The sequence below is a fragment of the Caloenas nicobarica genome, chromosome 1 (assembly GCF_036013445.1).
Source record: "Caloenas nicobarica isolate bCalNic1 chromosome 1, bCalNic1.hap1, whole genome shotgun sequence".
Lineage (NCBI taxonomy): Eukaryota > Metazoa > Chordata > Aves > Columbiformes > Columbidae > Caloenas > Caloenas nicobarica.
In genome coordinates, this window is record NC_088245.1 from 122,631,168 (window position 1) to 122,647,611 (window position 16,444).

The window sequence follows — 16,444 nt, forward strand, 5'->3', positions numbered from 1 at the left end:
TCTGAAGACAAGGCATGCATGTATGATAAGCTGTGCTCCATTTCTCTGCTGGACTGTTTTATAGGATGGAAACACAGATACCACAAGTTCATGTCTGGATAACACTTTACTGCCGATCCCCCAAACACTGCCTATTTTTGCCCTTTCAGTTGGTTCTTTTCATCTTACCTCTTCTGTACTATAAGGTCACACATGTTCTACTCTTATTATTATGTAATCTGGAAAGCATCTGGGTTCCACACAGCACATTGCTGACTGAGCATATGAGTATCTTGACTAGTCTCTTATGAGCATAACAAGGCTATAGCTTTTGTTAGACATGGGAGAGAGAATGCCACAACTTCTACCCCTTAATTCTGAATAGGGTGACACCAACTTCTAGAACAAAAAAACCCAGGTAAAATCACTGTAGGGCGCATTAAAAAGAAATGCTTGCATAATAGCACACACAGTTTTAAGGTAATCCTTGGAGCTGGGAATCCAAGATTGACCAACAGGGCCAGCATGAGAAAGGGCTTGAAAATATCTTTGGTGAACTTTCCTCATGACAAGTTCGGAGGCAGGCCTGGAGATGAGCTGGTGGCGAATGACGCATCAGACCTGTAAGCCTGATGCATACTGACCATCTTTATTGTTGCTTTGCCAGAAAGAATAGTGCAAAAGTGAGGTTATGACTAAAACTATGCTGCAAAGTGAAACATTGCGTGCAAAGGGATGTATGAAAACAACATTTCCGTGTCCTTCCTTGGTATGTGTGGTCAAAACTGATTCCAGGTAAGAAAGACGAAAGAAAACAGTTGGATAGTTGGACACACTTTTCCTGCTCCCTATTACACTGCAGCATCATATATACACATACAAGTTACAGGCTTAAATATTTGAGAATGCTCATCTTTTTAGCAAATGAGTGGAACCAGCTGAATGATAAAACATAAATGCCTTACATGGCAAACTTACAAATTAGAGAGAGAGAAAGAGAGCACAAGTTCCTATGCACATTCTAAGCTGAGAGCTGAAGTTTGTGGGCTGATTTGGTTTGACCTGGTAATGCTCTAGCTTGTGGTAGGAAAGCAATCGGTTCTGCTGTTAGCCTCAGTCCTAGAGTTCCAAGCTTGCATGAGCTGCCCAGATTTCCTCCCCATTTTGACACTCAGTTCTGTGTCCTGACTGCATCCAGAGTCCTGTCAGTGCTGCAGAGATTATTGTGTCTGTTATAATTGCTGTCATCCAAACTCAGTTGTTTGCTAGCATTTGCCCAGATTTTCCTTTGCTCATGTAAGTGATGCTTCCAAACCTTTCTTAGAGAAGAAACTCAACAGGGCACTATGCAGAATGGAAAACAATAGCTTTTGCAGTCTGAGACACTCTACTCTTTTTGATATATTTTACTCTTAATCACCAAAAAAAAAAAAAATCTTTGAATGGGGTGCCAGCAGTCAGCTCTCTTCTCCACTTTTGTATATCCAAAATAATTATATTTTCTATATTTCTCAGGTTTAAAATAACACTAAGAAACAGCAGTAGCAGGATCATCATGTTAAACCATTATCTTTCAATAATTGTTTTCCTATAAAATATTTTAAGTAAATCAAAAATTCCTATCAAGATTTGTCTTTTGCCTATATATTTACTAGAAATTTTTTTTTAAGATTTAGTGTAAAAAAAGGTCTTTCCAGATGTACAATTTTCTATTCCTTTCTTTTAATATTGAACAAAATGTATGTAGGGAAGACATTCTTCCTTGAGAGGAAAATAATGCACTGGCATATAGTTCTTAGCTGACTGAAATGGTGCCCTTAAAGCATCAACCAGAGTGGAGAAAGCCTGACACAAAGTATTCCACATTCCCTGTGTAACTTACATTAGGCTTATAACTAATCATATAAGAATTATCCAGTTGTTGTCTACAATAACTACAGTATTCCTTTTTTCTTTGTCTGCTCTAGTGAATGTTAATAAACCGCTTTTAGTACACCATGCCTTGGTGTGCGAGTCAGCAAAAGTTGGGAAGCTATAAATGTTTTAAAGGATTAAAATCTCAGAAAAATCATATTAAACCAATAAAAGACACACAGTGTCTGACAGGGAAGAGCAGCACACAATGCTGAATCCCCCTCAGCATTGCTTAATTTCTTGCCTTGGTTAGCCTGCAGTGCAAATATCTCTTCTTTTGCTCACTTGCTTGTATTCAGTTGCAATGATGACAGATGGACTGACTAGTCATACCCAGCTTGCACTACCCTGATATTTAGTACAAAAACTTCCTTCTTTATTCTTATAGATATGGTTCAAGAGGTACAGTATTTCCCAAAACCCTCCAGATGGTTTAGTAAGTGTGACGATACTGCTACAAGCCTACCACTCGATGCTGCTAACTGTTAAAGAAAACTTTCTGCAAAAATAGTTGGTACAGACACACTTTTGACAGCAACATCATTTGAGGGCTTAAGGTCCTGACTGATGGCAGTATGTGCATCCCGGCTTGTGTCAGTATGTTGTTTCCTCTACAGGGCACACTAAGGGGGAGCTGGGTGTAGTCAATAACCCTGATGCGATCTTCAGCATCCAGTCCCTGAAAGCTATTTCAGACACATTCAAAATGCTTGTCACCTCTGGACAGGGCACTTTGTAACAGTTGCTTCACAAACTGCTGCCAGTATTGTACCCCCACCGTTATAGTACTAAAATGCATTGCTGCTGCGCTGTAGCAGCTTAGACTTATTAGCCTGACAGACATTTAGTTTTATACTCTGTTTGAGGTGAGGAAAGGGGCAAACTCCTCACATGCCTCCATGAAGTTCTGGAGCTGTTGTTGGCTCGGCAGAAGTTTGCATGACATCGCAGCCTACTAGGTCTCCTGCACTAAGCAAGGGAGATACGCAGCATGCACTGAGTCTCTACAGTCAGGCATAAACCTTGCAGTTTTCCAAGATTCAGAAACTACTGTTACATCATCCCCACATTTTGAATCCAACCTCCCTGACAGACGACTGCCTTCTGCCCCAGCAGGAGAATCTCAGCCAGTGGATCCAGTTTGTTAGTTCCACTACTTGAAGAAGCAGAAAAGCTTTCGGAGCTGTAAGTGCTCAAGGAAACACAGCATGCATCAAAACCACTTCTCTACATGTTAAGAAATCAGTTTCTCAGCCCTATGCCATGAAACAGCTCCCACATTCCTGCTAGTTAAGTGTGGCATATTTTAGGACAGAGGCCCAGGAATCTTGATATCAGATGTGCAACAGATACAGGCGGCAAAACTGAGGTGTAAGGCTTCACAGGTACAAAACTAAGCTAGAACACAGAAAAATGCTGTAGATCAGAAATATGTTAAGCAATATTTGGAAAGGCATGAAGGGCCAGTGAAGTCATCTGAGATCTGAGCACAGCCAGCACACGTCATTTGGAAAATATACTTTTTTTTTTCCCTTGCTATCCCATCCTGGTTGAATATAATGGATTTGTTTTGTTACAACTGGTGCAGAGTTGGCCTAAAGACTTGTGTGAGGCAATTTGCTGAGGAATACCCTACTTATAATGTGTATGTGAGAGAGATTATTATTTTTGCCCACCACAGCCACCTTCAGAAAGAGTCCAGCTGTTGGCTTCTTTCATAGCAAAGGATCAGTATATATTGCTTTACATTTTCAATGCTGGTCATGCAAGAAAAAAGACAGCTTAAAGACTTTGTAAGTTAAAGCTGAAATTCTCCAAAGCCTCCACGGATCGTGGGGCTTATGGCTTTCATTGAGCCATAGCTTATAGACTTTAAAGGCCAGAAAGGAGCATTAGATCATAAGTCTAACCTGTACGTTGCAGTTGATTAAACTTCAGTCAGTTACTCCTGTGCTGAGCTCAGTAGCTTCTGTTTGCCTAAAGCGTATCTTCTATAAAGGCATACAGCCTTGATCTGAAGACATCAAAAGAGGAAGAAACTACTGCTTCCCTCAGTATTTTGTTCCTGTGGTTAATCAAACTCATAGTTATAAATGTATGCCTTATTCTAATTTGAGCTTTTGTGGTTTCAGTTCACAGACACTGGTCCTTGATATGTTTTTTCTTCTAAAACAGTCCTTTAGTTCCCAGTATTTTTTTCCTTTGGAAGTATGCACACACAGTAATATAGTCACCTCCTAATCTTGTCTTTGATAAACCAAACAGATGGTGTTCTTTCATCTCTCATTATAAGCCTTTCCAGTCCTTCTATCACTTTTGTGGCTCTCTTCTCTACTTTCTCCAATTTGCCTTTTCAAGTGGTCAACAGAATTATACAGAAAAATCCAGTGTCTATTTCACTAATACTGTATAAAGAATACAATTATTCATCCTTGCTATTCCTGTTCACTATTGCCCTGCTTATTATGCACAGGGATTTTCCAATACCCCTTTTTGCCACAGCATCAAAACGGAAGCTCACACTGAGCTGTTGGTCCTTTATGACCTTTAAATGCTTCTCAGAGTTGCTGCCTTCCATTTTTTTGCCCCAAAAGCTTTCCTTACCATAACTTGCTGTAATGTCACATTGGACTTATCCAGAGTGATAACACAACAGCTAGCTCACCAACATCTATTTTCCTAAATTTTAATACATTTAATCTTGTTATGAAGTCCCAGCTTCTGGAAGCATGTGATTATTCAATAATTGTCACCGTCTTCAAAAAAACAAAGTATCTGCCCTCTGTGGTTGATGACATGCCCTTGTTGTACCTGAAATTTTAGGAAGGCCAGAGGAAACTTAAAAACAAATTAAAAAGTTATAATTTAAGAAGGCTTATGCCTTTTAAAATCACGTATCTTTTTTTTGAGTACCAGGCTGAAATATCTAAAGAAAAACAGTGAGCATTACGTAAAGAAATCTACACTATGTCTGATTTTCTTCAGTGAGCAATAATTTGCATTTCCCTGAGAAATAAAACTCATGCAAATAAAATTTCTAGAGCTCAACAGCTGCAAGGCTTCTACCTTTCTCATGTTGTTTGGTCTTTCAGAAAAGCTTCTATGGAACTGATGAAGCACTGGAGATACAAAGGAAGGTCTGAAGAGAATAATGAAGGACAATGAGGAAGATTAAAAACAAATGAAGAAATAAATAGCATCAAAATGTACAAAGACTGAAGGTCAAAAATAATCTGTACTCTGGGTTATTCAATACCAGTAACAGAATACCACAAAGTATAGATGTTTATGTTCACATTTGGGATTTTATTTCTATCATAACAGATCTCATCCAGTTATAGCTGCTGAAATAGCAACTGAACTAAAAATTTATGGGTGTATCTGAGAATTAGCTGAAGATCACTTAAGCAAGTAAAGTTACGTGAGCCAAGCTGTAAATCTGCATTATAAATGTCTGTGTCTGCAGTGCAATGTTGATTTTACACCTGACTAATACCACAGATTGGAGAGATCTATAACAAAATAAAGTTATAAAAGGAAAGTTTTTATTTAACCCAGCAACTTGATGATTCAGACGTGTTTTGAAAAATTAAAAGAGATAAAATCAAACTGAAATGAAAAAAAAGCTCTTTAAAAGGTTTGTTTTCTTTTGTATTAGAAAATAAAGCCACTTCCACTCAACTTCCCTCTGTCCTAAGTTATTTGTAGAGCTCCATGTTTTATTTAAATATTCGAAATATCTACTAAGATACAGACAGAAGTTGCATCATTCTTGTCATGTATTAAGTAGGTTTCAGGGCTTCACTAAAGAAAAATAGGAAACCTGCCTTGATTTCTATAGGCCAGGTAGTTTCAGGTTATACCTCTCTCTATATCTATGTATAAAATGTATACACTGCAGAAAAGGGAACTGCTGGTACACTGAAGACAAATAAAAATATTTGGTCACTCTGTTCATTTTAAAAAGAATTAGCTATAGATTCTGGATATTTTAATACACCAGCTCCAGGCATTCTATGGCGGAGAGACGTGCAGAAGTAAGCTTGCATCAAATAATCCCTATACAAACCAGAACACATCTTAACTCTTTTATTTATCTTCTCCAAGTCTAGGAATCCAAATAAGATGCTATTGTTTTGAGGTTTTTGTCAATTTCCTCTGCTACCCAAAATGTTACACAAAACAAATAATATGTAAATGGATCACATAGCAAAGTAAATTTTCCTTTAACTTTGCACCAGGGTTTGATGCTAATAACAAACAGCATCTATGTAGAATAAAGTAAAGAAAGCTACAGAGAATGAGACATATCTGAGGCTAATTATACCATCAGCAGAATTTCAGACTGAAACAATTGTAAGTGAACTTAAATTAACAGATTCAATTGTGTGTAAAGTCTTTTCAAACACAGCCAGAACAGAATTATACTTCACATTGGCGAGAATTTGCTAAGGAAATAAAGAATTTGACCATAAGTAGCCAAAATGAGGGACACATTATGGTTTCAGAAAACAAATGCTAAAAGGCAAGATGAGCATCCCGATACATCCAAATGTAAGCAAGAAACAGGCAATATCTAGTTCTGAAGAAAAAAATAACTTCTGGAACTGCAATACTATCGTGCTATCTCACTGCTTCTAGTAAACCAGAATCACGATACTAAGCAGAGAACAAGAAGAGCTGCAGGTTTATTTGCATTTGACAAAGAAATTAATTCCAGTTGACCATGACTTTAAATTTGTAAAAAATTTCCAACTAACAAATAATAATAATAATTAAAAAGTAACAAAACCAGGATGCTATTGCCATTGGCAAGACAGTGGGTATAAAAATGTCTTACTATAATACAAATTCTGGATACCAGCAGAACTGCATGAAAAGTCATGGGTTTATACCAGAGGTAACCCCTCTGCTTATCAGTAAGGTAGGAAAAAGGAAAAACACGGGTTTTTAAAAGAATGTCAACACAATTTAAAAAAAAAATCCCAGATGCGAACGAGTAAACTATGAAATAGTCAAGTAACAACAAGAATCAGGAGAGTCCAAGAAAAATAAGAGTTCATTTTTCAAGACACCAAGGGGTACTCAAGACAGCCTGTTTGGGAAGGAAGGAGAGAAGGAGGCTGATTCTTCCATTTACACCACTCAGAGCAGTACATATTTTTCCAGGCATGTTAAACTTTCCTGCATGCAGAGGGTACACGGTTCTGTGCTGATGGAATCACAGCAGTCAGAACTGTGGTGAGGTCACCAAGTACAGAAAATGCACAGACACCAGGACTGTGAAAAAAATGCCTGATCCGAAACGAAATTGTAGTGTGAACCCAAAGGTCCTCATTCTTTCAGGGACTGTGCCTTAAGAAGGCAAATAAAAACTAGCAGGACGTGAGGTCCAACTGATTAAGCAATTTTGAAATATGTGTGAAAGCACATTGTAGATGATGGAGTCAGATTATTTCCAATATTTTAAAGTTTGAACTTCAAAGAATTGTGTCCAAGGAAAAGCTATTGAAGAGGATAGTGCAAAGATTAGCAAAGATTAGCATAGTTAGTTATGTAGTAGTTACAACACTGATGTAACAACTTAATACACAAATGGTTATGTTAATATTTATGTGTGGTGGCTGAGCACAGTCAGAGTGGACAGTCTGATCCAGGTGTTCACATAATCAATAGGAGTTCTGCTGTCTTCCCTGACACTCCATCCCGTTTTGCGTCATGCTGTATGGGTACATGTGGGTGCATCATCTGCAACACCTGAACAGGATGTGTGGAGACCTTGGTCAATCAGTGACCCAATACCAAGGCAAGTGAACGTTAATTTCCTGGAGAGATCCCCTTTTTTTATGAAAGTTTCAAAATCTAGGTCATTTGCAAACCCCATTTTTTTTCTCTTTCTACAGTGGAAGGTATTAAATCCAGCTTTTTGTCCAAGCTTCAAATTTAACAATTGTTTTTAAAACATTAAAAGTGTCATTCTATTTCCCAATTGCCTAATGTTTTTTTTTTTTTTTTTTTGGTCTGCTAAGGCTGCATAGCTGCAGCTGTGCACAGCTAGACCATTGCAACATTCCTGCAACCTCAGCAGTAATGACAAAACGAATGAGATTAAATGGCCACTGGGCAAAATCTAAAAACCTGTTTAAAACTGCATGGACTCCATGGCATGAAAAGTATTATTTAAGCTGGGATACCTTATTCCCTTTACTACAATAAACCAAGATCCTAGATCACAGTTTCAAGTTCATGCTCCTCCTCCATTCACATATATAGCTTCATATCAGATAAATATGAACTCGTCACATTTCAGTTTTTCAGTGGTAGTTTGATCACAGATCACACAAGTACCTTGTAAGAGGTGAGGATGAAGAGGCTGGTGAGCAGTAAGAACAGCTGTCATCTCATCATGATCAGAAGGATGTATGTACTCATAAATGCTATTACCAGTAAGCTCCACCTGTGAAGAGATACGTAACACATGAAGCAGTGCAGTTGGCTCCTTTTTTTTCCTATTACAAAAGTGCTCTTAAGTAACCTGCATACACTGCATCTGGGTAACTACACACCATTTTTAAAACCTAATTTGAATGTATCAAAACTGTGCTCCAAATTATACCAAATAAACTGATTTAATTCCTTCTTCAGTAGTAACTAATATTATAGGGGCTTTTGTGGGAATTCCTGGTGATGATCCAGATAGAGAAGAGCTGCTTTTAGAAAGAGCTGGCAAATGGAGTGATAAACTAGAGCAGCTGTAGAAATGTTAGATTGCCACAAAATGGGATATCTCTGTCAACTGTATTAGTGTCTCTCAAGAAGACAGATATTAAAAAAAAAAAAAACAAGTTTCTATGGATTCCCAGAAACTGTCACCTGCATTCAGCTGGCCACTGAGCCTTCAGAGCCAAACCACTAGACTTACACAATTCCTTTGTGTCCTTTCAAAGATGATCCACCACACTCAACCCACAGTAGCGCGAAGGGCTCAGAACAGTAGCCAGTGAATTCAGAAAGCAGACTTCCGTAGATTTTCATGGGCACTGGATTGAGCCTTCTCTGCTTTAAGTAAATATGCATGGTAAAGACTAGATCTGTCCTAACTGTCCGTGTATTCCCTCTTCTCACTTGAACTTTGCTCACACAAGAATGTATTTCTGTCTTTCCCACTGTTGTACCCATAATAAGTGTTGCTCAAAAAAAAAAAAAAAAAAAAAAAGAGAATGGTGTAGACCGTATGTCCTTTTTGCTAACTCTATTTGCCACGTATAAAATTCACCAACAAAAGTCTCCGGATAGATGCGGTAATTGATTTAAGAAGTGAACCAATACTTTGAGCCTGTGTTTTAAATTAGTGTCAGGCTGCCCAATTGTTCACTGTGGCCTGATGTGCCTTGGGCCCCCAAGATCAGAGAGAGCTGAGAGGTGAAGTAATTTAACCTATTATTCTGAGCCAATCCTACTAATTTGCTAAGATGTGTGAGTTGCCTTTTCTTTGGAATAAATGGAGTTGTCTACCTCACAAAGCAATCTTTTTCCAAAAATGTTTCTCATCATTGCATTTTCTGCATTATTCATGGAATGTCTCTTCCCAAGACTATGCAAACTAACTTTTTTTCTAGCCATCTATTCCCCACTGCTTCTTTCCAACAACCCCTCCCTGCAAAAACAGAAACACTGATTTGATATATGTAACCAGAATAAAATTTCACTAAGGAAGAGAAGACAGAGAAAGTAAGAGGAAGAAAAGGAAAGAGGAGATGGACAAAGAGAAAGAGAAAGAGAGAAAGAAAGGCAGAGAGAAGGAGGTGAATAAAGAGAAAGAGAGGAAGAAAAGAAAGGGAGAGAAAGAGGACAAGGGGGGAAAGGAAAGGAAAGGAAAGGAAAGGAAAGGAAAGGAAAGGAAAGGAAAGGAAAGGAAAGGAAAGGAAAGGAAAGGAAAGGAAAGGAAAGGAAAGGAAAGGAAAGGAAAGGAAAGGAAAGGAAAGGAAAGGAAAGGAAAGGAGAACATTATCTACATTGCTTCTTTTATATAATTTTCTCTAAAAGTTCTCCTTAAAACTTACAGGGTGTTCCTTTTCAGGATTGAAACAAGTGGGGACTTGTTACAGTAACACCCTATGTTCAAGCTTTAGTGGTGGAGGAGGAAGGAGAATATACAATCCCACTATGAGTCATGCTTCTCAATGCTTCTGTCTGTTTTTAATTACATGGGAAAAACATAATGTAAAAGTCCATAGCTATCTCCATAAACATCATAATCACCTACAGACATATAAAACCTTTTTTTTTTTAAATCTAATTATTATTATAGTGATGGGCATTTCCTTGGCCTATATGCTTAGTAAACCAGAACACAAAAAAAATTATCATTGCAGAAATGCACAGCTGTGGTCAGTGTTCAAACCAAAAGGAGTATCGAAGTACCACTTATGACTCTGTTCTTCTTATTTTATCTTTGGCTAATAGTGACTTTGCTGTAAAGTATATTTTGCCTTTGAAATTAAGACAATTGTATCAGATGATACAGCTTCCAAAAAAAAATCATTCAAGGCTGGCTATGTGCAAATAATCTCTTCCTTCAGTATAAAGACTTTCTTACAAAAACAACACCGACTAACCTGACTAGCAACATCAACTGTAGTAATCCAAAAGATCTTGTCATGTCTCTGCTATTGCCTAGCATAATCATAACCACATCAACATGCATCTACTCTCTTCTGAAGTGTAACTCATGAGTATCTCTTGCTTTTCCAAAAGTCACTACCTATTTCAAAAGGGCTACTCACAGAAATACACCTTTGTTCACAGGATTCACAGGACTGGACCCAAGGTATTTGTATCCCAGGGCTTATGTCTAAAATTCTAAACTAAAGTGCTTTGTCAAACTAATGACTAGTTTTTCTCATTATACACATAGGAATATTTTCTACTCTGATGTATGCATTTGCAACCCCAGCAAAATCAGTGGGAGGTGAACATAGAACACTGAAACCAAAATTGACTGTAAAAATACAAGTGGAAACATAAAGCCGTCAGCAAAGACTTGGGGGCTATGTAAGAGTCAAATAACCAAAATATGTATACACAATTTTGAAACTGACCACAGTCTCCTGCTATGCATAGTGTGTGCATGCCATTTTAAAGCATACAATGAAACACTGAAAACTTAAAAAAATAAATTATATGGTTCAGTTCATAAACTTTCTAAAATCCCATGCCTCAGGCTTATTAAACCAGCTTCCTCGATGCAGCTTTTTAATATCTGTAAATACCTGCTTACTACCAAACATCGCCGTTTCCTACTAAGAGGTTTTTTATGTGTAACTCAGCTGCACATTTCTTTCCTGCCAAGAAACGATTCATAATAAACACAGAGGACTAAGTAGATAGATTCTAGAGCAAATAATTACATATTTTGCCTTTCATATACTTATTTGATGAAAGTAAAATAAACTCTTGGAAATGTTCAGATGTTTGTGGTTAAATATTTCAAGACTTATCAGAAGTCAAAGATAAGATTGGCTCCCTCACGGACCCAGAAAATAGCTGGAATAAGATCCAGACTTTCAAAATTTAAAAAAAAAAAAAAATCTTTCACCATTGTTTCATAAGAGGATTTTCCTCTCCATTCCATGTCTTTGGACTCTAAGGGGAAAAAAATATTTGGGGAATTTGAACCTATTTGTTATCCACAGAAAAAAAAGAGGCAAGGAATTGGCTCTCTCAGCTAGTACGAGTCAGTTCAACGCTGGTCTGAGGCCAGTTGAAATTAGATGGAGGAGAGGGTCTTAACCATCAGTATTTGCAATATTTACTGTTACAGTTGAGAGCAAAGGCAGAAATCTAAAGCCACACATTAAGTGATAGGTTCACAAATGAAGATGTAGCCTTTTAGAAATATTGTTTCTGATTTTCTGATGCTGCAGACAGAAGTGAGTGAATTAGTGCTGAAAAACAATCCTTAATGTTGTTTTTAACTTTTAAACTAGCTTAACTGCACCAGCCAGTGAAGGGTTATTCAAAAGCTCAAATTTCTTTCTGCCAAAGTGAACTGAAGATCAACTAGAAGATAAAGGCTACTGTAGTAGGTCTCCAAGAATATCCTGCAAAATATCTTTAAATGAACTTTTTTGTTTAGTTTGAATATATATTTTTAAACAAATTGCACTTTAACATGAAATTGATGTGTGGAGTAGTTAATTGTCAAATTATTTAATAAAAAGGCCTTTCTATACACATTCTAACAGATTTTCTAGAATCATCATCACTCTGGTCTCAGCTTGTATTGGCTGGAGCTCTGTAAAAGCACTTGTTGAAAATATAGTGTGGGATTATGACTTGGTGAGGGAGAATTGCAGGATTTGCTTCTACAGACCAATCTCATTCTTGTTGATGTCAATGGCAAAACTCCCAGTGATTTCCAGAGAAGTAGGAACAAGAACTCATTTAGAGCCCTGGGAACCTTACAGGAATATCCTAGTGTTAATGTATTGATATCATAGTACATAGGAGTAGCCTAGTATTAATGATAGTACTACTTAAAGTAGAATTATCCCTTAAAAAATACAACATTGAGAAAAAGCAGTAACAGATTAGATTATAAAATAGCATGAGGAAAGAGGGGAAAAAAATCACTGCCTTGTTTAGCTGGGGTTTTGTATTTATAGATAAAAAACTAAGCACTGTGAAACTGCTGTAGCAGCTAGTGTTTTGAGAATCTAAAACATGCCTTTAAATTTCACATTGCTCTGTCCTTTCCGATCTATAGCTTTCTGGGGAGTTCAGGGATACAGCCCATTCATTTACAAATCTCTGCTAAAGTGAAATACTTGTGATTTTAGTTATTAAACTGACTTCAACAAGCGATATGACCAAATCCTCTACTTTTCCTCAGTACCTCTTGCACTAAGGGTTTCTAGATATTTGCATGTGCAATGCACATGGAATTCAGTCTGTGCAGATGGCTGTAAGGGCATGAAGGCTAAATATGACTAAAGCCTATATGACACTTTCAGTCCCCTCTCCTTGAATGTGGCAAAGTCAATTTAGTGCCCTACGGATCCTGTAGTTCTTTAATTTCATCAGGTGATTGGATAATACCAAGACCTACAAGAACCAATGACTCGATATTCCTCAAAAAAAAAAAAAAAAAGAAAAGAAAGAAACAATTTCTGGACAAAACCTGGAAAATCAGTTAGCGCTTATCAAACAGCAAGCAATGCAGGACAATGAGACCCTACTTCAGCAAGGACAAGTGGGACTCAGTGCTTTGGAATAATTGTACTGGCTAAATGAATCTATTTAAGCAGTCAGCATCATGGCGGATCTTTTCAAAGCATTAGGGCAAGAAAAGCTTTTGATAAGGCTGTCAATTCAGAGTAGAAAATACAGCCATTCTCTAGTAAAGTTTATTCTAAAACAAAGCAATATTTAAAGTAATTTGAACATGCATTATATGTTATGAAACCACTAACACTGTACTGTAACAGAATCAACTGAACAAACTGCTGAAACTGAGAATGTTCCCTGGACACATTTTTAAAAGTTGGCAGGAAAAAAGTATCCACACAAAATATTGATTCTCAAAATTACTTTTTCTAAAAGAGATTACAAAACCAGAATTGTAGTTACCCTTGGATTTGGAAGTGATGCTTATGAGATTATATTTTTGATTTTTCTAGCTATTTGGAGTTCTATTTTTTCTCACAGCTACTAATTCTAATATCACTAGCATAAACACACATCCAAAGTACTTCACAGTTTTTCAATTAAAAATACTAGTTACTACCAAAATTAAAACAGATATATAATCTCCATAACTCAGCCCTTTCTCTGTTTATTGGAATAACTGCAGGACATATTCCCCAGACATTTTCAGAACATCGTGTGCTCTCTCACCTTCATCTCCTCATTCTTCTTGCTCTTAAGTCTTTATTTCAGTTTATCTAAATCTAAGAAGTGTTTGAGCTGCAACTGGTTTTGAAGAAACACTTCTATTTCTTCTAAGTCTCATCTAGGGCCCAGTTAAATTAATTAGGAGTTTTTCTATTGGACTTCAGCAAGCTTTAGGTCAGGTGCTACCACAGAATTTATGTAATACATTTACACACAAAGGTATGGAAACTTGTGCTTTGCAATAAATTCAGGCTATTTGCCCTTGTGCTTATCCCAAGAAGGCAAAAAATTAGAAATGTCCTTCTAAGAAAAAAAAAAAAAAACGAAAAACAACCAAACACAATAAAACCCCCTTATACTTCTTGTGCAGAACAGTAGTAAACTGAGTTTTATGAGTTCTATCACAACCATATAAAACGCTTTACTGAAAAGACCACTGAGCTGGAAAAACTCAGGAAAAACTACCCTGAATTCCATGTGAACACTCATAAATCTGCCCCCCTTTTCTTTTTTTTCCTAAAGCACATTTGCCATAAAACTCATGTTCCACATCAGATTTCCTCTCTATTTCATAGCAAGTCTCAATATCTTACACAATCTAAAACATATAGACTTGAATTCTAAACTTTATTTCAGGCGTATAACATTACCACACAGGCAATAGGTTTGGGTTTCAAGCTCTGTATATATCTGCAATTTGCAATATCATATTATTTATTACCCTTCTTAAAGGTAATGAGGAGTAAAATACAATGAACAAGAAAAGATACAAAGACGGTCATGATGTGGTTGTAAGTAAAGGAAACTTGAATATTTAAGTAAGGCCATTTATCAGAGAACTAATTCAAAGCTTCAAATAACTCTAAAAAATAGTGACATTGTATACATGGCAAGATACCAGTGTTAGCTTCTAAATCGAGTATTTGTGTTTAACAGATAGACAGAATAAATAGCTCATACCTGAGATAAGCCAAGATGTACAGATGCTGTTTCTGAGATGTACATTATTTTGCCATCTGATGCTACCACAAAAACAAAGCCATCCAAAGTCTGAAAAAAAGAAGTAAGTAGGGTAAAATGCAAGCCCTCTGTTTAAACCACCTACAGTGATAAAAGATTTGAAATATTTTGGAGGAAGATTTCTATCCAACTTTAAGAGCAGCAAGTAGCAGCAAAATTTAAAGAACAGAAACCTTTATCTGATACTATTCCTATGAACCCTATGACACGTGCACACATTGTGAAATCAAATTTATTCCCCCCACAGATGCTAGCTTTACTGCTTCACTTTAAGTTAACATTCTCCTGTTGATTTTGGTTATTTTAGTACTTACTACAAATCCCAAGCTATGTGGTACTTACGGGAAAGTCTAGTACTACCCAAGTCATTTTTTACGGTATAATTGGCAGACGCAGCTTACTGCTATTTGCAATATATTTAATGATACTGTAAGTAATGCTTTAAATTTCTTTGACTATATTTTTAATAATGTCTTTCTAAATAGAGGGTTGTCTGCTATGTACCTATAAGAACTTAGAAAAAGAAAGTAAAAAAAATCAGCATTCAAAATTTTATCACACTTGAAGAGAGATGTTTATGCTCATTAAGCTATATCTCTACAGTTTGTGAATCTCCACTGATGGTAAGATGCAATACAAACTTGAGATCCAGTACTACAAATTCTTATTGATGGGGTATTGACTGTAAGGCAAATATTACTTGTGTGAGTAAAAACTGAAATTTAATTCAGTCACACATGATTCATATGAGAAAATAATATGTAAATGGTACAGCATAGGCCAACCTGACCACAATTTGGACGCACAAACTATCAGTTAGAGGATACATGGATTCTTCAGTGTCCAAGTTGAGGCATTTTTTCAAACGTATCTGATATCCTCCTTCAAAAAGTATCCATTATCTCTAACCAGTTTAGGAAGCTCTGATCAACACATACACATGAACTTCATTGGAAAATATATTTGGAAGAGGAAAATAATTTTTACAGTACACAGATAAAACAAGCACCTATTTTAATTCATCTTTTAAGTTACTGAACCAGGAGAGAAGCAATCAAATCCTGTATTCTTTGTGCTCTTACAGCACTGCCCCAATAAGAAAATATTCCAAATTATTCTCTGGCCTACTAATGATTCTACAGCATGTAATTGAAACCAGATTACTCTTTGCCTTTACTTTTTTCTTTTCTTTTGTGGAACATAAATGAAATTTTGTAGAAGTATTATAATGGGAAATGAATTATTACACCCTCAGCCACTTTGCCTTCAAACACTGGCATCTTGTAATTGCTCTACCCAGTGTCATCAGTAAAACCATGTCAATGCTTCCATTACTGCACTATATGGTGCAGTAGGTCTCTGACATTCCTGTACAGAAGTGCATATTGAAGCTGAAACTTCACATGTAAGGTTTCAGCCTAAGCAGCCTTAAAAATTTTACAGTAAATCGGGGTTTATTAAAATGTTAAGCATTCATAATTCAGAAATAACTGGCCTATAAACTGAGTATTACAGGTGATTAGCATATAATGTTACTTAAGTTCATTTAATGCCAGACAAAATGGGAAATAGCTAACCGGGAGGAGGAGCAAGTGCAGTAACAATGATTTTTTATGATATAACTAGATACGTATTT

At 36.7% G+C, this 16,444-nt stretch overlaps 1 protein-coding gene across 4 annotated transcripts in view; it reads right to left on the reverse strand.

The window, feature by feature from the left end:
• Nucleotides 1-16,444, reverse strand: part of SIM2 (SIM bHLH transcription factor 2) — a 64,933-nt gene that overhangs the window by 37,049 nt on the left and 11,440 nt on the right. For all 4 annotated transcript variants that reach the window (XM_065632764.1, XM_065632755.1, XM_065632746.1 and 1 more), the window contains 2 exons: nucleotides 14,749-14,838; nucleotides 8,242-8,350 (listed from right to left, as the gene is read on the reverse strand). In XM_065632764.1, coding sequence (XP_065488836.1) covers nucleotides 8,242-8,350; nucleotides 14,749-14,838 — 199 coding nt within the window. The remainder of the gene's footprint in view (nucleotides 1-8,241; nucleotides 8,351-14,748; nucleotides 14,839-16,444) is intronic.